Source organism: Macrosteles quadrilineatus, unplaced genomic scaffold, assembly GCF_028750875.1.
Source record: "Macrosteles quadrilineatus isolate MER2022 unplaced genomic scaffold, UCM_ALF_1.0 Scaffold_1__1_contigs__length_201487025, whole genome shotgun sequence".
In the NCBI taxonomy this organism is placed as follows: Eukaryota; Metazoa; Arthropoda; class Insecta; order Hemiptera; family Cicadellidae; genus Macrosteles; species Macrosteles quadrilineatus.
The window spans coordinates 122,650,299-122,672,862 of record NW_026542594.1 but is presented as its reverse complement, the minus strand read 5'-3'; the positions used below and the strand labels follow the sequence as shown (position 1 = coordinate 122,672,862).

The following is a 22,564-nucleotide window of genomic DNA, read 5'->3' as shown; positions in this document are numbered from 1 at the left end:
CTTGAATAAAATCTTAGCTACTACAACATGGAAGGGAAAAGGTGTTTTCGATCAAATGTTCAATATACTAATTTATTTGTCTTTTTAAGCTTTACAAAACGCTTTGGAAAGAAATTGAAAAATTTTACGTTTATAGGGTCAAAAATGGGAAAAACCAATTTTTACCCCATAAAACCCCCCATATACCCCCATTTTCATAGTCCGATCATGCTGGTTCATGAACTCGTTCAAATAAATGTAGTTTTACATGTTGTTACCAAATTTCATCAAAATCGGATCATTTTTGCTCGAGTTACCGTGCTAAATGATACACAATATAAATATACATATATATTATGTTAATTTGAACAGATGGATTTTTTGGCCTCTGGGGACCTCAAAACAAAAACATAAATCTGTCCCGGGTCCAGGTCCTACCATTCAATTCAATTCAATTCAAAACATCTTTATTCATCTATAAGTATAAAAGAGGATGTTTGTATATATATATATATATATTTGTTTGTTTGGCAGTGATAAACTCAGACACCGCTGAACCGATTGCCACGAAACTTGGTACATACGTGTAGAATGTCATGGAATAGGTTTATACACCATCAATTTCGCGATCCGTCCAATCGGCTCCGCCCCAGTGGCTCTGGAGTTTCCCATGTTAACCTTATGAGAAATGGAATTAATGAATCTTAACAGCTGTTTCAATTAAACAAGTTTGGTTCTGTTCTATGATGTTCAATAGCATTAAAGTTAAAAGGATTACCAACAGGGTGCAGCACTATTATTTCTTTTACATTCATGACAACAGCTAATTTGCAACCAAAAGGTGAGTGAGCGTAGCGAACGAACTTCAACCTGGAGGTGAGTTAGTGTAGCGAACGAGCTAACCTGAAGGCAAGTGAGCGTAGCGAACGAGCTAACCCGAAGGCAAGTGAGCGCAGTGAACGAGCTCCAACCTAAAGGTGAGTGAGCGTAGCGAACGAGCTCCAGCCCAAAGGTGAGTGAGCGTAGCGAACGAACTTCAACCAGGACGTGATTGAGCCATGCGAACGAGATCATCTTGAAAATTAAGAAGTTAAACGGGGCAAAGCCCGCGGGTTACAGCTAGTTAGTATATAAAATTGTATATACAAGAATGGTGTCAAATTCATCATTACATAAAATATAAACACAAATAAAAGACAAATACAATACACAAGAACAAAACAACAAAATAATACAGTCATCTCTCAAGTAGGTATAAAACAAAAGTATACTTCAGTGAAAACAAAAATATAGTTCAGTGAAACAGCAATAGGCCTAAAACATTTTAAGTCAATGCTGTTATTGTTTAGCCCAGAAATCTTTGAATTTATAGAGAGCATTTTGTGTCAAATGTAATTTTATTGCGTTTTTAAATCTGTTGTCATCTGTTTCATTTTTGATTTTTATTGGTAATTGATTAAAAATTTGTATTCCAATGTATGATGGTTTTTGTTTAGATATTTCTTTTTTATGCTTATTAATTTGGAAATTATATCGGTTTCTTGTGTTGTAATTATGATTATTGACGTTTCTAGTAAATGTTGAAATATTACGTTTAACATGAAGAACAGTTTTGTAAATATAAAGGCTATAAACTGTCATGATACCCAATCCAATAAAATGTTTTTTACAGTGTGCATCAAAATCCAATTTAAGCATTGATCTTATTGCATCTTTTTGAAGATGTAAAATTTTTTGGAGGTTAAAATTTGATGTTGCTCCCTTCAAGACCATACTTAATATGGGTATGGACCATTGAAAAATACATTGATTGCAATGTTTTGATGTCACAAAAAGAGGACAATCTCTTCAGAGCAAAAACTCCTGAATTAACTTTTGAACCATGAGACCTACGGTAATAGTCTATTCCCTATATGGTAAATTCGCTAAAAATTAATACATAATTGACAAGTCTGTATATAAACAAATAGTTGTTCAAATAGTATGATTACACCTAATTAATTTCAGGACAATGCAATGAAAGCTGATGGTGGATCCAAACCAAAGAAATGTTCAAGAAAAAAATCTAAACCTCTTGCTTTATCAAGATCTGCTAAAAGAGGAAAAAAGAAGAAGAAACCAAGAACTAGTTTAGGTGATGCCAATGAAGTGGAGATGTCAGAGGTGGAAGTGAAGACAGAACCTATGATGGTGGAGGAAGTGGTGACAGCATCGGATACAAACCACATGGACCAAATAATGCTGCATTCCTCTGGACCTACTGAAGTGTTCCTCACCAACTCTACACCCGTCTCACAAGTGGAAATACAAGTCCAGCTTGAAGGTCAGTTATTCTTAAACTGTAGTAAGAATACATTATAATCTCTGTTATTTGGGGTTTCAACTAACTATCAATTATCAAACGTCACAACTAAAAATTCTTTGTTGAAACATTTTTTTTGATAACTTGAAACTTAAGACATTAAAAGCTTCAAACACATTAAATTGTAAAAATATTCGCCTTTTATTTTGATATTTTTATTGAAATATTTCGTACCCTTAAGTGTAGACAAAGCCCATCATGAGACAAAATATTGTGTATCTTCCTTATGTTCTATGGTCTACCTTTATTTTTCCTAAGGTAAGCTAGCATTAATCCTTACCTTAGAAAAAGTTGTAAACATCTGCTATCCCTTTATTATACAAATCATTGTAGGCCTAACATGGTCATATTTTAACATACACTAACTTAACACAAATTTTTGAAAGTTGTGAAGGATGTATATGCTCTGATAGTCGAAAGCAGCAATGTTGTGATCGGTGTTCATGCTTTAGGGGCCCATAAATGCAACGATGTGCTTGTGTTTTGAGGCAACCATGACCAACATGTTTTGCTTCACACAAAGTGCTCTGGAGACCCATGCTGGCTATTTTGTGTATAGCACAAATACTATAAGGAGCTTGACCACAATGTTGTGTTTGGGTAAGTGCTGTGGGAGCCTATGACCACAATGTTGTGTTTGGGTAAGTGCTGTGGGAGCCTATGACCACAATATTGTGTCTGGCGCAAATGCTGTGGGAGCCTATGACCACAATATTGTGTCTGGCGCAAATGGTGTGGGAGCCTATGACCACAATATTGTGTCTGGCGCAAATGGTGTGGGAGCCTATGACCACAACATTGTGTATGGCGCAAATGGTGGGGAAGCCTATAACAGCAATATCGGGTCACAGGTAATATCAGGTAACAGCAATAACAGCCTATAACGGGTTTTTTGGGAAATGTTGGATCCTATGACCCAAAAGTTAAAAGGTAACACATAGCAAGCATCAAATCCCATTCTACCTTGCACAAACTTACTTTGATTGGCTTCAGCTGATCCATAAGGATGACAAATACAGGGTCCAGAAGAAAAACCTCTCCTATAAGGGAAGCTAATAAAAACAAAACCAAATAAGGTAGGACATTTTTATTTATACTAACTAAAAGTACATATTCTGTTATTTTAGAAAATTTACCAAATTACTTGTTTATAATTGATTTTCTTTTATAATAATTAAGACATAAATGACTACACAGTATGGTTTCTAAAGTCCATAGTGGAAGTGAAGTTTATTTACAACAACAAAAATAAACATAGAAAACACACGACATACAATATCATACATTACAGCTGTTATAAACTTAAGACCAAGAAGGCAATGAGGAACAAGATTACAAATTCCAACACCCCTCCTTAATCTTGATTCTTCATTGAGGTAATACCAAGGTTGGCCAAGAAACCATCATTCTTTATTTTGCCAAGTGATTTGGTCAAAATGTCAGCTACCATCCTGGAAGTTGGAAGGTAATTCAGCACAACTAGTTTTCTCTTGATTATGTCTCTAACAAATTACTGTTTACGAATTATATGTTTGGTCTTGTCATTCACGGTTCTCTTCTGCAAAATCGTTATTGCTGGCATGTTATCACAATGCATATTTACATGGTCAAGAATTATTCCCAGGTCTTCCAACAAGTGCTTCAGAAACATTGCAGACTGAGGCAATAACACTGCTGACGACACAATCTGACGACACAGCTGGTAGACGTCAACACTGCTGACTCTGTAACTAACGTCTTAGCTAGCAGACAAACAGACATAGCACACTGCTGATCAACAACAGTTGTGTGTTCAGACAACTAGCCTCTCCAACTGAGGTAGAATTATGTATAAAGCAGGTGATTTAGTTTTTGCAAAGATAAAAGGCTACAGTTTCTGGCCTGCAGAAATAAAGGAGACTGTTCCAAAGAAAAATGATAGACAACCACAGTATACTGTTTCTTTTTTTTTTGGAGATAATAAAACAGCTAAAATAAAGGAAAGTGATGTATGTCTTTACTCAGAAAACAAAGCAATATATGGTAAACCTAAACAAGACAATTTCAAAAATAAATATTTTAATGCAGCTTTAAAAGAAGCAGAAATGGCTCTTGCAAGGAAATCAAGCAAAACTGATGATAAGCATTGCTCTGAAAGTCAAACCTCAGACGACACCTTGCTTAGCTGCATCACTCAACTTCATACCTCAATTAACAAGCCCGAACCTATGTTAAACAATTTAAATCTTACCATGGACGATTTTCAAAACATTGTACAGAATTTTGATACAGAAGAGAATGATTTGGAAAGTTCTCTTAACCTAGCAGCGGAGGTTGGAAATGCTCTCCTTGAAGAAAACAATAAACTTAGAGAGGATGTACACAAGCTGAGTCTCGAAAATGCCAAACTGTCTTTTCAAGTAACAAAAATAAAAAATGGAAATGAAGCAGCAGCTTGGGAAGAAAAAATAGACACACTATTAGACCAAAATGAAAGATTGTTAATGAAAAACAACTCGTTAGTGGAAACCATCAATAATCTTGAAAAGCAGCTCGACAATGAGAAGATGCTTCGCAGAGACTTAGAGCACACCTTTGAAGAATTGGACAAGGAAAAAGAAGACACATTAAAAAAATATGAACAAGAAACTCAACAACTTAAACAGAACATAAAAGATCTGACACAAAAAAACAATGAAGTTAAGCTGGATGAAAAAGAGGAAAATCTGGTTAGTACAAAGCCTGCTGTAGCCCAGACCCATCAATGTATAGCTGGTCACAGTCCTTTCCTCTTAGCTGAACTTGCTCAAATTAAAATGAAACAAAATCAAATGGAAGACGTCATTAACACCCTGAAAATGCAGATGAACAAAGAGATTTCTAACACCATTTCTCCGACAACTCGTACAAATCCTTCCATTCCAACACCAAGTTCATTAAAAAATAAAAGGGCTCAAAGAAATCATAACAGAACTAACATATTTAGCGTATCCCTGCAAAATGCAAAATACCTAGAACAAACAAATCACACACTTGCTACTGACTGCCGAGAAATAACCAGCAAAACCTTCAAAAACACAACGTGGAGAGCCAGACAAACTCCAATGAAAAAACTGCAAACTGAAACAACAACCGGGAGAGTCAGACAAACTCCTACTAAAAAACTGCCAACCGAGACTACAACAGGGAGAGTCAGACAAACTCCTACTAAAAAACTGCCAACCGAGACTACAACAGGGAGAGTCAGACAAACTCCTACTAAAAAACTGCCAACAGAAACTGCAACAGGGAGAGTCAGACAAACTCCTACGAAAAAACTGTCATCTGAGACCTTAACGGAAAGAGTATCAACAGGGGGAACCAACCAAACCCCGCCACAAAAACTGTCACAAGTGTCACAAACAGTAAAAGCTCAAGAAAGCCTGAAAGAGACCAAAAATAAAAATAAACTTCCACCCCTAAATGCTAAGCCAAAGAGCAAAGACGAGGATTACAATGATTTCTTTGTAAAAAATATAGGATTTTATTCAGAACATATGAAGAAGCATTATGGATATTTAGTAAAAAGGGAGGCTGCATCGCTACAGGATAATAACTTTGTTTTTTCCTCACCTTCTCAGATTATTCCAACGCAGCCTGATTTTACTTTAAGAAAACTGCAAAAATCAGCAGAGACAAGAGAAACGCAACCTGACTGTTTTTTAGACAATCGAGTCAGGATGTAAACTCCAAACTCATCCTGCTGCACCAAAATACACAGGAAGTCTCAAATAAAATAAATAGACTACAGCACCTTTTAGAAGAAACCAAACCTGACATAGTAATTCTGACAGAACATGGACTGAAACCTGAGACAATAAGTAGCACCGTCATAGCTACTGGATTCTGCCTCAAGGCTCACTATAGTAGAATAGAACACAGAAAGGGAGGTGTTTGCATTCTTGTAAAAGAAAGCCTTGAGAGCAGCACAGTAGCCATAGATGTTTCCAAGTACTGTAAAGAACTGTTATTTGAAGCAGCTCTTATAAAAATAAAATTCAAGAACTCAAATCTGTTTGTACTGGGAACCTACAGACCCCCAAACGGAGACCTTGAGGAATCATTAAACACCTTTACAGAACTAATTGAGGAAACAAAAATTGAAAATTCCCCTCTTATCATCATGGGAGATATTAACGTTGATTTGTGTAACCCAAACAGGAAACACATTATCTTAAATGAAACTCTTGCTATGCACAACATCCAGAGACTACAGCTTCCACCTACGAGAATAACAAATCTAACACAAACCTCCATTGACTGGATATGTACAAATATGGACACAAACCAACTCACTCCAGAAATCATCAATGCAGGACTTTCGGATCATACTGCTCAACTCTGTACTGTAAACTTCAACTCACACATCAACTCAAGTTATCCAGCCCAAATTGGACGCTGCCTAAAAAATAAAAACCTGCAAGACCTCAAGTATCTTCTCAGTCAAGAAAACTGGCTTAGTGTTACCTCAATAAACAATGCCGAAGAAGCTTTTAAAACTTTTAGTAACATAGTGAGAGTAGCTATGGATGCAGCCTGCCCCCAAAAGAAGATAAAAACACAAAGAAAACATAAACTAAAATTCTCTATGGACCCAGAAGCAGTGAGACTTAAAGCCGAATTTCTTAAAGCTCTAAGAAAGTTTGAGGTGACGGGAAATCCAGATGACAGAAGGGTTTCTATTGAAAATAAAAAGAACTATGACCTGTACTTGAAAACGATGCGGAAAAAGGTTAACTCTGACCAGTTGATGAAAGCTGAAAATAAATCTAAAGCTATCTGGGAAACAATAAACACAGTGTGGTCCAAAAAGGAAACATCCCTAAATGAAATAACCCTTCAAGTAGATGGCCAACTCATAAGTAATGTGACCCATGTTGCAGAGCATTTGAATACATTTTTTACACAAGTAGGAGAAAAAACAGTAGAGAAACAAAAACACCTAAAGACCACAGCTCAAACTCCTGACGTAACTCAAACAGGTCCACCGTTTTCCTCCTTTCAAAGCACAGACGAGAAGGAAGTTAAAATGATTATAAACAAACTTAAAGCAAAAAACTCGTCTGGACTCAAGTCTGGACTTGTTGAAACTTCCACAACTCGTCTGGAATTGATGAAATCTCGTCAAAAATACTTAAGCATTGCTGCAATGAACTAGCACTACCATTGGCTGATTTGATAAATAAGTCCCTAAAACAAGGCATCTTTCCTTCACTACTTAAAATAACTAAAGTATACCCGAAATTTAAAAAAGGTAGCACATTAGAAGCAAGCAACTACAGACCAATTTCCCTCGTTTCCACCTTCTCCAAAATATACGAAAAAGTTGTTTTAAAAAGACTTTTAGACCACTGCACAAATCACAACCTACTAAACAACCTGCAACATGGATTTACAAAAGGGAAATCCACAACAACAGCAATAATTCAGATGGTTGAGTCCCTGATTGACAGCCTAGATGAAGGAAATCTAACAACAGGAATCTTTCTTGATTTCAGTAAGGCATTTGACTGCCTTGACCACCAGCTAATCATTAAAAAGCTGGATTCCATGGGGGTATCAGGGATAGTAAGAGAATGGTTTCAAAGCTACCTTACAGACAGGAGTCAGTTTGTAGAACTAAGGCACAGAGATAACAGCCTAATAAGAAAAACAAGATCAAATTTTCAACCAATAAATCGAGGAGTTCCCCAAGGGTCAGTTATGGGTCCGGTACTGTTTATTCTTTTTACCAACGATTTGCCGCAACAAATAGGAGACGCCTGCCTTACTCTTATGTATGCTGATGACACAACCTTAGTGTTTAATGAACCACTAGCTGAAAATCTAGAAGTAAAATTCTATGTGTCACTCAGTATGGCCTACCAATACTGCTATAACAATGATCTCGCAGTAAACACGTCTAAAACAACTCAAATAGCTTTTGGCCGTAAATCTCAAGAAGTGCCACGACTCCCAGATGTAGAAGTGGAAGATGAAGCTAAGTTTTTGGGCATCACACTCGACAAGAATTTAACCTGGACCCCTCATGTGGACAATATATGTAAAAAATTAAGTTCAACCATCTATGCTCTTAAACATATAAAAAATGCAACAAATGACATGACAACAAAAGTAGCATACTTTGCACTTTTCGAGTCGCATATGAGATATGGACTTGTAGCATGGGGTGGAACCTCTGCCACTAACATGCAAAGAGTTCTCAGAAAACAAAAAAAGGCAGTCAGAATAACTGCAGGACTCCACAGACTCAACAGCTGCAGGGAAGCATTCAGGTCACTCAAAGTACTTACCCTTGTAGCACTCTACATCCAGGAAGTTGTGTTATTTGCAGTAAGAAATAACCCTACAAGGCGTGGCGAAATGCACCAACACAACCTGAGAAACACCATGCAGTACAACCTTCCACAACATTGCACGGCACAGCTTGAAAAGAAACCTTCATACGCAGGAATGAAAATCTACAACAGGCTACCTCCAGATCTAAGAAGCAAGTCAGAAGATGACCTCAAACCAGCTTTGCATCAATGGCTCATTAATCGACCTTTCTATTCCTTAGAAGAATACCATCAACAGGTCTTTGACTAAACAACACCTCAACCACACATTTAGAAAAAAATGTAAATTGACGCTACTACTATTCTTAATGAATGTGTAAATAAAGATTAATTGTCTATTGTCTATTGCTTCCTTGCATTCCTGAACCATTGCTACAAACTCTGACTCTGTTGAGGAATCAGTCATGCATCTCTGTTTCTTAATTCCCTAAGACACAGGTCCTCCACACAGTTTAAAAACATATCCTGTAAAACTTTTCCCATCAAAGTTGTTTCTATGACTAGCATCAACAAAACCATGTAGAGGTTCCTCATCAGCTGTGAACGTAATACAATAAGATTAGGTTCTCTTTAAGTATCTTAAAACACGTTTTGCATACTTAAAGTGCTCCTCAGAATGACAGGTGTTATACTGACTCAATTTCGTCACATTAAAAGTAATATCAGGTCTTGTTCACACTGACAAATACATAAGACTGCCTATCTGTTACTGCTTACCTCTGTTTTTTTTTTTTTAGGGTCTAGCCCTTCGTCCATCGGTGTGTTGGCAGGATTACAGTCAATCATATCAAATTGTGTCAAAATCTTCTCAATGTAATCTGTTTGATCATCCTCAGGATATCATTTTCTTTAGTTATTCTCATGCCTAGTACATTTTTAGCATCACCAAGATCCTTGATTTCAAAATATCCTTTTAACTGTAGTTTTTACATTTGATTTGAAGTCATCATCATTGTTGAAAAGAAGAAAGTAATCTACATACAAAGCCATAATAGCAAGTTTGCCTCCTGTAAACAGTGCAAAGATACACGGTTCTAACTCTAGTTGTGTAAATCCCATTTCTTGCAACACAATTTCACATTTTTCATTCCAGACTTTCGATGCCTGCTTTAAACCATATATGGCCTTGTTTAGTCTGCAAACTTTTGTTTCTGAGCCATTTTTTACAAAACCCTCTGGTTGAGGCATGTATATTTCTTCTTTCAACTCTCTACAGTAAAACGCCGACTATCCAAATTAATTGGGACTGGGGTCGATTCGGATAATCAAAAATTTGGATAATCAGACACAGAATGGTAATAAAGAAAAACAAAGTGTTACACTACGAATGAACTTTATTGAGTGGATAACTAAGACATAATAGATCTGTTACCAAATACTGATATTTAGAGGATTTTTTAGAGGAGCAAATACTGATATTTATAAAAACAAAACTACAGTACTATATAAAATTCTTTAAAAAAAAGTTCTTTAACAACGCTTACTTGTACATCTCGATCAGCGTAAGTTGCCATGACCTTGTAGCTCGTTTCCCCGCAGCTAGATCACGCAGGCGCCGGACGGCAAGAAGCTGTACACCGTCGCACTCTGGTTGCCGCTCCATCCATTTGAGAGCGTTGTCAAAGCACATAAAGTCCTCACTATGTGATATTACACTTTCGTCTCCTGCCTCTTCATCTCCCACGGTCTCATTGTTTTCATCTTCATTTTCCTGTTCATCCATGACACTCACTGCGATTTCATCATCTGTCATTATCTGGTATCCTTGATCGTTCTTGTCACATTCCAACCACTCTTCCATATCATCGACATCACACTCCGAACAACCCGCAATTTTCTTAGCCATGTTTACTAACTCCCCAGCTGACGGCAATTCCAGTTCGTCTTCATCAAAGCCAGCAGCTTCAGCAGTTAGTTCTCGATCTTTAGCTTGCTTTTCTAACTTGAGTTGCTCTTTTGTCAACGTACCGTTTATTTTGTTCCAAGCCTGTTTAAGTGAAACACTTTTAACCATGTTCCAGGAGTCTGCAACCATGTAGCAACAGTCTTTGAAGTTGATTTTTTTATAAGAATCCAAAACTTGTTCCTCATCGTTCTCTTCAGCTTGGAGCAATTTACCAAGCATCTGTTGGCTGTAAAGACGTTTTATGCACTCAATTACACCCTGATTCTTGGGCTGGAGCAGACTTGTCACGTTAGGAGGTAAAAGGAGACGCTTAAATCTAGAGATGTGCGGACAGTGAAATTTCAGTTCGGATTGGATTCGGGTCGGATAGTTAAGGTTCAGTTCGGATCGGATTGGATAATTAGAGGTTCGGATTTGGATAGTTTGACGTTCAAGTACTTAATAAATAAATATTAAGGTTGAAGTCATAATTTTCACTTGTATATAAATAAACTACAATATGAATTGTAAACTATTCACTATTGTGATATTGTAAGTCATTAATCTTGGTTCAGTTATAAAAACTGAAGTTCAAATTCACAGCCCACTCAACTTCACAAAAAAGAATACCGTACCTTATATCTTGATGCAAACCATTTATATGGCAACGCAATGTCTCAGAGTAAACCTTGTATGTTGATGCAATTTATATTGCAAGGCTATGTCTCTCAGTATATACCTTATATCTTGATGCAAACAATTTATATGTCAAGGCCATGTCTCATTATTTGTATCTTGATACAAAGAATGTATATAGCATGGCCATGTCTCATTGTTTGTATCTTGATGCAAAGAATGTATATGGCATGGCCATGTCTCAGTGTATACCTTATATCTTAATGCAATTTATATGGCAAGGCGGTCTCATTGTTTGTATCATGATACAAATAATTTATATGACAAGGCCATGTCTTAGTGTTTATATCTTGATGCAAAGAATGTATATGGCATGGCCATGTCTCAGTGTATACCTTATATCTTGATGCAAACCATTTATATGACAAGGCCATGTCTCAGTGTTTATATTTTGATGCAAAGAATTTATATGGCAAGGCGATGTCTCATTGTTTGTATCTTGATACAAATAATTTATATCGCAAGGCCATGTCTCAGTGTTTGTATCTTGATGCAAAGAATTTATATGGCAAGGTGATGTCTCATTGTTTGTATCTTGATACAAATAATTTATATCGCAAGGCCATGTCTCAGTGTTTGTATCTTGATGCAAAGAATGTATATATACATTATAAGTATCTAGAACAGACTAAAGCTTCAAACCAAACTAAAGTGCAGTTAACTCAAAAACCAATGTTAGATGTTGTTAAAGATTACAAGCATGACCAATCTGTAGGGTTCGCACACTACAGTATCAGTATTTCAGCTGATTTTAACCATCCACGCCACATGACAGCAGGAGTGGCAGTTGTTTTTAGGCGACACTTTGGCAGGACAGAATCGCACCACTGCATTTCATCACATTTAGCAGTGCAATCCACTTCGCATTGTGCTACCGTTTACAGTTTGGTTACAAAAGCCAACTATTTTGGTAAACCGGACATATCTGACTACAAAACAGCTATCAAAGATTTGACAACAGACTTTAAAAACAAAGGGCTAAAACCTCTTGTATGCTCTCCCATCGGATGCGTAAGAGATAAAGTAGTGTTACCCCATTTCTTCAATAACCAGTGGCGGCTAAAGGGGGGGGCTTGGGGGGGCTTAGCCCCCCCAGAAATCAGAATTCACATTTTTATTGGTTAAGTTAGAAAAATTAATTAGAAAAAAATTAATAGGAACCTCAAAGTTTGATATTTGTAAACAAAATGTATTATTTTTTTATATGGTGTCTAGTAGTCGGAAAAAACGGGAAAGTCGGGAATTAGTATTGAATTTCAAATCTGTCTTGAAAAGTAGGGATTTAGTCTTTATTTTGATATGAAAGTCGGGAATTTTCATGATTTTGCCACGATCATCGCAGACGCCGCCGATGACGTTTCCGTGGCCGCGGGAGTCAATGATGATGTCTACACGGCCGCGGGAAATGATGATAATTTTACCGTGATCATTGCAGACAAGGCCGTTTACGTTTCCGTGGCCGCGGGAGTCAATGATGATGTCTACACGGCCGCAGGAAATAGGAAATGATCATAATTTTGCCGCGGTCATCGCAGCCAACGCCGATGACGTTTCCGTGGCCGCGGGAGTCAATGATGATGTCTACACGGCCGCAGGAAATGATCATAATTTTGCCGCGATCGCGATCTGTGATGATGAAATCCGAGGCAGTTAATGATGATGTCTACTTGGTCGTGGAAGATTTTCATCATCAGAAAAATCCAAATTGGCTAGTTTGAATTTTTATTGCTGCATTTTTTCTTTACTTGAAACACCCCATTACATATTATTTAATTACTTTATGACATAAAGACAGGGTTTGGTGTAGAATTCAAAAATTTGGCTAAATTATAAAAATTGGCATTAGTATCAAGAATTGAGAATCGCTACATTTTGGTATCAACACATCACTAATTGTTGAAAAATCCAGTTTTGAAAAATTTGGCATTAGTCTGAAAAAGTCTGGAATTAGTCTCGAATTTTTGAATGGAAATAAACTAGACACCATAAGTTTTAACTTTTTATGTGGTGCAAAATAACGTCTTACCGTTGCCAAAAAGGTGTTCCAGCAATTATTACTAATGACTGATGTCGAGATCTGTTTGCTTGGTTATAAATCTTCTCAGTTGTAGCACCGGACATGACTTGACCACAAACTGTAACTGCACTTCTGCTACACTGTTTAATCATTTCAGGGAGTTCTTTTCCATGGCTGTCAGAAAACAATTCTATTTTAAAAGAGTGTCTTATCTGTTTCTTTCTTCTCATGAGTCCAATACCTTTTTGTTTTCCCTCCTCTGAAATTGGTTTGTGTCTTTTGTTGTGGGCTTTGAAGAACAACACCTTTGTCCGAGTCTAAACTTTCATTGATTTCCAACGTGTCATATTTATTGTTGGTAGTGAAGTTTGCAAAATTTTGAGTCTTGGAGTGTTGGTTTGTTTTATATATTTTTTTTGGTTTCTCCCATTTCTCACTTTGCATTTCATGATTAACTACATTTTTATGGTTATTGTTTGTAACTGTGTTAAATGAAATATCTTCAGTAGAAGTGGTTGTAGGGGAAGATGTTGGATTAACGATTGGTGTGGATGAAATGGGTGCTTTGAACATCATATCGGCTACGGTGTTGGGACTAAGTGCATTAGAGTTGCAATTGTGGAGAAATAAAGCCAGTTGTGCCCGCTTGGTTAAGACATCACTCTCCTTTACATCCGGCCAGAAGTTTTTAGGGCTACCTTTTAACTCTTGTATTCTACCTTGAGCTATTCGCTGGATGAGTATGTCAGTGAATATTAAGACAAATATTCCACAATCCACATTGTTACGTTGTTGGGGAACAATAACTTTGTTGTTCAGAAATCCGTAATGCTGCCGCATGCTTTTTAGCGGATCCTCGAGGAGATTGTTGAACTGTAGCTCTAACTACATCAATGTTTCCAGGGCTTGTGGTCGTCCAGGTGGTTTCCGTTTTAATGCAGAACCTGTTTACGAAAGTTAAAAACCCAAGAATAAATTGTTTTCTTATCGGTAACAGGGTCCTGTCGTCCGAGCGCATAGCGAACACAAAAAGCATGTTGAGTATTAATAGGCGATCCGCCGTTTTGAATAAAATCTTCCACTACGAACGCACGATGTTCACCAGACCACACCATAGCGTACACTGAAAACGGCTTGAAGGCAGCTATTCAAGGACGCGCCCCCCAGCACTCTGCTCCTTCTACTGTCCGCATCACGTTACTAGTTTTTTATGCTGGACCCTGTATGAGAAAGATTTTGGTGTTTTGCTAGCCTAGAGGTTAGTGTCTTGGACTTAAGTGCGGGAGGGGCGGGTTCAATACCCAGCTCAACCACAAAAACTGTATTCTCTCATTTTGACCTCTTGACAAAAAAAATTTTTTGCTGAAGTTTGTATTGGTCAACAGATGCTGTGGAAGTGGTGTCAGATGAAGTTTTGGCAATAGCATCTCTGGATCCCACAGAACTGGCAAACCAGGCTTCCAGACTTCTTGAAGAACACGATATTACCTCCATGCTAAACCAGATTCCTCCAGACGCCTTTACTGATATATTTCTAGGTAATTTAAGTTTTCAGACTTGTTTACAATTTCTAATTTGTATTAATGCCCTATTTAATTAGGAAGAAAGCTTTAAGGATATATTTAACCTACACCAGCTATATCTGAACAGGGTAAACCATACTACTAGCACAGAAATATTATTTAGTTTAATAGTTCTGACAACTTATATTGTGACAAAAAAAGTTTTGACATGGAAAGTATTAACTGTGCAAACAATGTCCTAGTTTAGATATAATTGAAAAATGAACAGTCTAAAGCAGTTTATTTTTTCTTAAACTCTATGCATAAAAGAAGATCAGGATGGTTTTTTGTACAGGAATTCCGTTCATGGATTTGGATATGGACAAGACAATCTAAGGACATTCTCATTGCCAACTTCTAGGTTGCAAAATTTTAGTAAATCATAAGTATATACAAAATAAACTGTAAAATAAATAAACCTGTTCATTTAACTTAGTTAGAGTGTTATTTGGTTATATCTTACCTTTTAAAAGATATTCAAGTTTTTTTTCACAGATAGACAATCATCTTATATTTAGTTTTTTTTATATTTGAACTGAATTGTATTAATTACTCAATTATCATTATTGTATTAAGAAGTGCATAAATATAATTTAAAATAAATTTGTAATATAATAAGTATTAGTTTTGAAAGTAAATTACTGTTCTAATAGTTCTCCCTCATTAAAAACTGTAGAAGTACCTAATATACTTCTTCAATCAATTGTTAAATGGCAGGTGAGTGAATCTCTTTTTCAAGCCTAACATATGCACATTTGAGATATATGAAAGCTGACCAGAAAATAACATATGTTTTTAAATAAAAAAAATAACAAAGTGAAAAAGCAAATTTTACTACATACAATTTGAAAGTAGACTATTATCATAATCGTAATTAAAATTGAGGAATATATCATACCGTTGCACACATTTTTCTATACCCGCTCAGTAGAAATCCGTTGCCTTTGACTTAAACCAGTGGTTTATGCTGGATGGAATTAATGGTATTGAAGTGTTATGTAACAAGAACATCGCCAAGAACAAATGTTAGTTGCCTGAAAAGCACAGCGGTGATCAAAAATGAATGTCCAATCCCCCTGGGTTAATTTTCTGTGTGTGTATGTTGACGAGCGTTATTTTGGAAAAACAAAAGTTATTTTAATTTTTTTTTTATCTCACTTCTTAATAATTGTTTTGTAATGTTTCACAAATCACTCTTGTGTTTATTGTTTGGCTACCTTCATGGAAAGTTCCCCCTCACTTCTTTGTCATCTCAAAACACAGCCAATATTCATGACCTTTCTTGCACTCAGAATTTGTGGACACTTATCTTTATGCTCTTGTGCTTCCCCATTCCATTAACTGTCAGTTTAACAGTTAAAATACTTACCCGGAAGTCTCCTCGTCTGTTATGGTATGATCGGTAGATAACTTGGTTTCTTTTTTTCTCGTTGTCCACTAGGAATGCCAATGCTGCAGTAGTCCCTGCTTTTTGTGATCAACCCATGAGATCTTTGAGATCTTTGGAACCCATTGGTCACAAAATAAGTGGTAACCAAGTTTTTAAACAAAAATTTCAGCAAGCAAACTCTGTGAAATTCGATAAGATGTTCAGCAAGTTCTGTAATTGTGTTCGTCAGTCACTAGATTACTACTACTGCAATCTTCATCATGAACATAAATTTTACAATTTTTTAAAGTCAATGCACCACTCTCTCACTCAGCCATAATTCATTACTCATTTGACTCAAAAGTCACAAACCTGGCATAAAATTTCCTTTTCAATTTGGTTGTGATTTTTTGTCAAAAAAGATTTATCCTCACAACTAGCGGGATTTGTGATGGCAGTGCTCATCTTAACACTGCAGAACAGACAAACTATGAAAGATACAATACACACACATGCTACTGTTGTTGGATGCATACTGAGTGTCAGAACTCTGTGATGCTAAGATGGCGGCAATAGACCTGCCCCAAGTAGTACTGATGCGAAACTTCAGTTACTTTTTGGACAACTTTCCATTTTGTATTAAATTTGAATTTCCATTAAAACACATTTTGAAGTAGCTTTAAAACAGTGTTCTAACATTTATAATGACAACTACGACTAATCTAAATTGTTTTTCTAATTTGTTTTTGCAGAGGATAAAAACGGAGAGTTTGGACCAACAAGAGAACAGACAGAGGGGCTGGAGCGAGCTCTAGAGGAAGTGGACAAAGAGGTGCGGACGTTGGAGAGGATGAGTCTGTCTCTACCTCTAGACCCCATCAACTTACTGGACGATGTAGGTGGCTACGTCACTTACCCCAACGGCTTCACCACCATCCCCGCCACCACTCACCACTCGTAGCACCACCCCACTCACTAAACCGATATGTTCCTCTTACATTCTGTACATAATTAATTGTTAGCTAGCTGTAACTATATAAATAATTCTAGTTTTAAATGTGTAGTCTGATCCGATGTTTAATTTTGTTATGTAAAAAGTTTAAGGGATTTTTTTTTTATAGCTGTAATTTCCTTAGTTTAGGTATCACCTTTTGTACTTTTCCTTGAGTTGTATTTTTTATAAGTCACGTAATTAATTTATATTTCATTGTCATTGTTATTGTTTACGTTAAATAAAGTTCTGGAAGTACAAAATTATTTTTTACATATTCACTATTGTTTTGTATCTTTTACCAAATTTATGGAAGTTAGTAAAATTAATTGTTTTAGGTTTAGGTATCAAAAATGTACACCTCTCTCTTGTAGAGGAATGCTCTTTGCTAGAACCTTTTTTTTACAGGAACAAGTTAGTAGTTGTTTTGTACTTAAAGCCAGTTTATGTACTAAGTTTTGAAAGTTGAAAGCTGCAATTTTTAAGCTCTAAGCAATTGTGTACTAGGACTCTTTTACTATAGTTAATAAGTATTTCAATTGGCTGTGATGTAGCTCTGTCGTGAGGTGTGTTTTTGTTTAATTATTTTATATATTATTAGCTTTTGAAAAATAGTTATTGACTTTTTAAATGTTGAAACAACAAGAAATTTTCAAAAGAAATGTTGTGTATTATAATTATGAATTACACTTCTTGTGTTGGAGCTTTTCAGGTGTTAAAAAATTATTTTATAAATACATTGAGTATTTTCAATCAAATTAAGGTAATCAATAGTATCCTTTTTATACAAATAGCTATTTAAAACTACTATTTACCTTTTATGGAGTTAATATTGTTACCAGTTCCTTGCATTTGTTATTTTTTGTGTATTTACTATCTTTGACTATTGTAAAATTTGGAGGATATTTTGTACCTACAGAAAGAAATTTTATCACATTTTGAAAACCCAACATAGGGACATTTTCTTGAAAACATGAGGGTTTGTGGCACTTTGTTTTTAATGGTAAGCTACCTTAAAAAAAATCAAGTAACAAAAAAAGTACATAATTTTTCACCACACTACAATGATTTTAGCAGTTTTACATATGTTTATTGGAGGCCGAAAGTCACGTATTGCTGTCTATGCCAGCTGTTCTCCTTATTTGAGGACCGAGTAGGTTTTAAATCCGTAGGGCCAAAAATCAGCTCTTCGTTTACTTTAATGCATATTAAGTACACAATCAGTATCCATAGCATTGTAACATACTTGTTTTATTGTCACCGCTGCCTAGCAACTATCTATTACTATTTTTGCTGATTCCTCAAATAACTTCTTCACATAACCTTAAAGTTGTAGTTGTGTTGACTGTTATTGTGAATTATTATTGTGGTGAATAGTGGTAATAGGGTATAGTGTGGTGAAAAATAGCGTTCGTACGACGGGCCGAAATGGTTTTACAGCTCTCGCTCGTTATTTTCGGCCCTAGGTACGAAATATACTTTTTTCTATAGGTAGGCTAATACTTTTCCATCCATTAATGATAATCAACTTAAAAAACTTTGTTTCAAGCATACAGATGTTTCCAAATTGTCTGGACATATTTTTTGGACTTGTTCCTTGGGCTAAGACAAACATAAAATCCCATATAAGTATGGGTCTAAAATGCCTAGATTTTTGTCCGTCGGTCTGTTTGTGATTTTTTTTATTTATGATAATTTTATATCTAAGGTATTTCTCAAGATAGAAATTTCAAAATTGGTCTAAATGTGTAGTTTAGAAGGTAAAAACAGCTTAAAAATGTTTGTTCCATTATCTCCAGCCATTTTAATATGGTGGCCATTTAACACTTTTACCGAAAGTGACCGTCTGACAGGCCCACGGGAATTTTCACAAACGCATGTTGGCAACACTGTTTACTTGGGGAATTCCATTATCCCAATACCTTCCCCTATTTTCCTCCCATACCTGTTGATATATTGTTTTTTTTCATTTTGCGTGGGTGCTGTGACCTTGACAGGTTGTCTGTTCATAGCATGCCCGCTCAGAAGCCCAGCGTTAGTGTATTTTAAAGCGGGGTCTCACAGGCCCAGAGTTTCGGTTTGTGTGTTTCTAAGCTGGGTCCATTATTTTGAAATGGGGTCTCACATACCGGGGTTTTGGTTAGCGTCAGCCTCGGTAGGGTTTTGGTATTAGTGTTAAAGTCTTTAATGTCAAATTTCATTAAACCCTTAAATATTAAGATTGTTTGCATGATAAAAAATATAGATAATTTAAATCCAAATCAAATGAGACCTTGTTTGTTACAATCGGATGACAAACAACCGAGTTATCAGTTTTTTCTACATTCTGTTATGCAATTTAAAAGGACTACCATACTGCTCTTAAGCTAGGTCCTATTAAAATTTTGATAGTTCCCACGGCAGCCGCTAGGTCCACTATCGCGAGCGTTCGGACAATTCAGCTAACTAAGTCAGAGAGAGTTAGACGAAGAATCGGATCAGAGAGAGAGAGAGACGAATTAGCGTGGTCACCGCGTTTAAGCAATCCTAGCGGCGGCCACGGGAAGCTTGTTTTGGCAGCAAAATTCCAGTCTGACTATTCTCATTAAGCATTTTGCTTCTTAAAGGGTGTTTGTATTCATAGCCCATACTATACTATACTATACTTATATGGCATTTTATGTTTGTCTCAGCCCAAGGAACAAGTCCACAAAATATGTCCAGACAATTTGGAAACACCATGTATTAAATAATTTTTAAATTTACCACACAGCCTCCTGTATATAAAAGTTCAATTAACATTTGTTACTATACAAGTTATTAACATTTTTTGGTGAGAATGTCAGGCTTATCTGAATGGGAAAGAGTCAAAACTGGCACAAGAGACTCAAACCTGTACACTATATTATACACAAACAGTATATTTCACTGTCACTGACAACATATTTAACAAACTAAGAAAGAGAGAGTTTTCATCAGTTCCATTTTCCTAAAGAAACCTCTCTCTTCTTTAGTGGAAAATACTGTCAGTGGCAGGGAAATATTCTTATGTTTTGTGTATTTAGTGTTAAGTTTTGTGTCTCTTGTGCCAGTTTGGACTCTTTCCCATTCAGGCAAGCCTGCTATCTTCAAAAATTCTAATAACTTTGATGTTGAATGTTAATGCATTTTTTCTACAGGAAGGCTGTGTGGTAAATAAAAAAAATATTTTAATGCAAAGTTTTGGGTGGAAGATGACAAAATTAGTGAGTTTAAGAGGGATTATACTCAACACCTGCTTTGCTTATTTTTACATTAAGAAGAAAAGGACGTGGATTTATCTTTTTTGGCTTTTAATTCTTAGTTAAATATGGACAAATAAAGTTGAAATAAATATATCGAAAACAGCATAACCTAAAAAAAATAATAAATATAAAAATGAAAAATACATTCTAGCGTCAATGGGTAGAGTTTTCGTAGCAGTTAATTAATACGAAACTTGCTTGTCGTCCCACTTTACTTTATTTTTCTCACATAACATCATAAAATCAATAAAATAAAAAAAACTTATTGCTTGACTTGCTGTATACGATTTGATAAAACCAAGTATAAGTATAATCCAAGGCGTATGAAAAAGAAGAAAAAGGTGTGTGCATAGCGAGGCGTAAACTTGTCCAGTTCGCGCAGCTACGTCACGTACGAGTCTCCCCACCGTGCCAGAGCCGCTCACACAAACTGCTTGCTGAACGTGTTTTATTTTACCGAATCAATATGTTTTCTAATTTCTTGTAATTTTCAATAGATTTTCAAACGGCATTTGTTACGTATTAACCTTGAATATATAATGTTGATGTATTCAATGGTATTAGTCTAAAACCTTTGATAGTATCTTTTTATCGTAAAATAGTAAAGCAGTAAATATGGCTGCCTCAGATACTTTTTATTATAATATCTTTTTGCAACTCTTACATTTTATGTTTTATATCCTAAAAATCTTCTGATTTAAGTATCCTTAGCAGAAAATAAAATAGGCACAAATAAATTGACAAGATTTTATTTACAACAAGAAATGTATTCAACATTTTCATGACTCCTGTCTGTAACAATCTTTTTCATTTTTTTACGGTAATTCTTTTGTTTATTATAAATTTACTCTTGATTTTTTTATTAAGATCTTTTACTCTCAAGTATGTTCGAGTTCTAATCCAGGTCATAGTAACAGGTTTTTGAAAAATCTTCTCTTCATAATAAACATCTCTTCTCAAAATGTATGTCGGTCATTACGTTCGAGCCTTTTTTGAAATAATAGCCATGTACATTTTGGAAAATTTTTCTCTAAGGGCTAGGGAAAATGAGCTTTCCTCGATTCAACAAATTGATCCATTCTGAATTTTCTCCAGTACCGATAACTGGATTGTCCATAGTTTCAAGGTGAGGGTATTTATTTCGTAATCTGGCAAACATACCCAGTTACATACTTCAGACCTTCTTACGGTATCATATTCAGTTCTTCTTCATTTGTTTTACTTCCAAACGCACAAATTTAGTCTTTGTTGTTGTTAGGTTCCGCAGTATTTTCAGGTGTCTTTTCTAAATTTAAACTATTAATAAAAAGATGCTCAGTAATGGTTCTATCTTCTTCGATGGAATCCTGCGCTGAAAATGAACAGACAGAATATCCCATGCCACGGATATACGCTTAAGTTTTCAAGGACATCTGAATTTAATTTAATCGTTTTTTTATATGCTCAGAATACCTAGTATTCAGGCAAACTTGGCATATTGATAAACACAATTTGACCCTAAAAGCTTAATAAACTTAAGAATTGTAGTGATGTGTCTAGTCAGCCATTAGTTAAAACTCCAATATATATTTTAATCTTTTGCTAAGGGACTGTCTTTTATTTGTTGCTGAAAGAATGTTTTTAAATTACCGCTCAGCAGTAGAGCCTCGCACATTACGTCACACTATGACTGCTTTGAGTGGGGGGATGCGTGTGCACAAACCTTTTATATGCCTTGTAAGCAATCTAGAGGCTGAAATTGACAGATACCATGCTTACTTTAATTTGTAAAATTTCATAAGCCTACACCCAACTGTACTTGAAAGTGTTGTGTTATTCTTATGAACATTCCACAATTCCTAACTCAGCTGAAGTGATTGTCTCCAGCATACTTGACAATGTGGGCACTTCTTACTATTATCTCAATAATAACAAGTAGTCAAAGCAAGTGTCAGTGTTTGTACTGTCAATTAAAGGTTGCTGTATGGGTGGAAACAAATTCAAATACATTACCTGGACAAAGATTAGTTTCTAGTAACATTTTTTGATATGTATAAAAGTTTTCCTACTGCAACAAATATCAGAAATTGCCACTGCACAAAAGT

At 35.8% G+C, this 22,564-nt stretch overlaps 1 protein-coding gene across 2 annotated transcripts in view; it reads left to right on the top strand.

Moving 5' to 3' along the window:
• The window catches only part of LOC128984234 (INO80 complex subunit D-like), an 80,551-nt gene extending 63,068 nt beyond the window's left edge, over positions 1-17,483 (top strand). For both annotated transcript variants that reach the window (XM_054403538.1, XM_054403543.1), the window contains exons 6-8: positions 1,987-2,302; positions 14,681-14,833; positions 16,979-17,483. In XM_054403538.1, coding sequence (XP_054259513.1) covers positions 1,987-2,302; positions 14,681-14,833; positions 16,979-17,187 — 678 coding nt within the window. In that variant the 3' untranslated portion in view covers positions 17,188-17,483. The remainder of the gene's footprint in view (positions 1-1,986; positions 2,303-14,680; positions 14,834-16,978) is intronic.
• Positions 17,484-22,564: the final 5,081 nt, after the last annotated feature.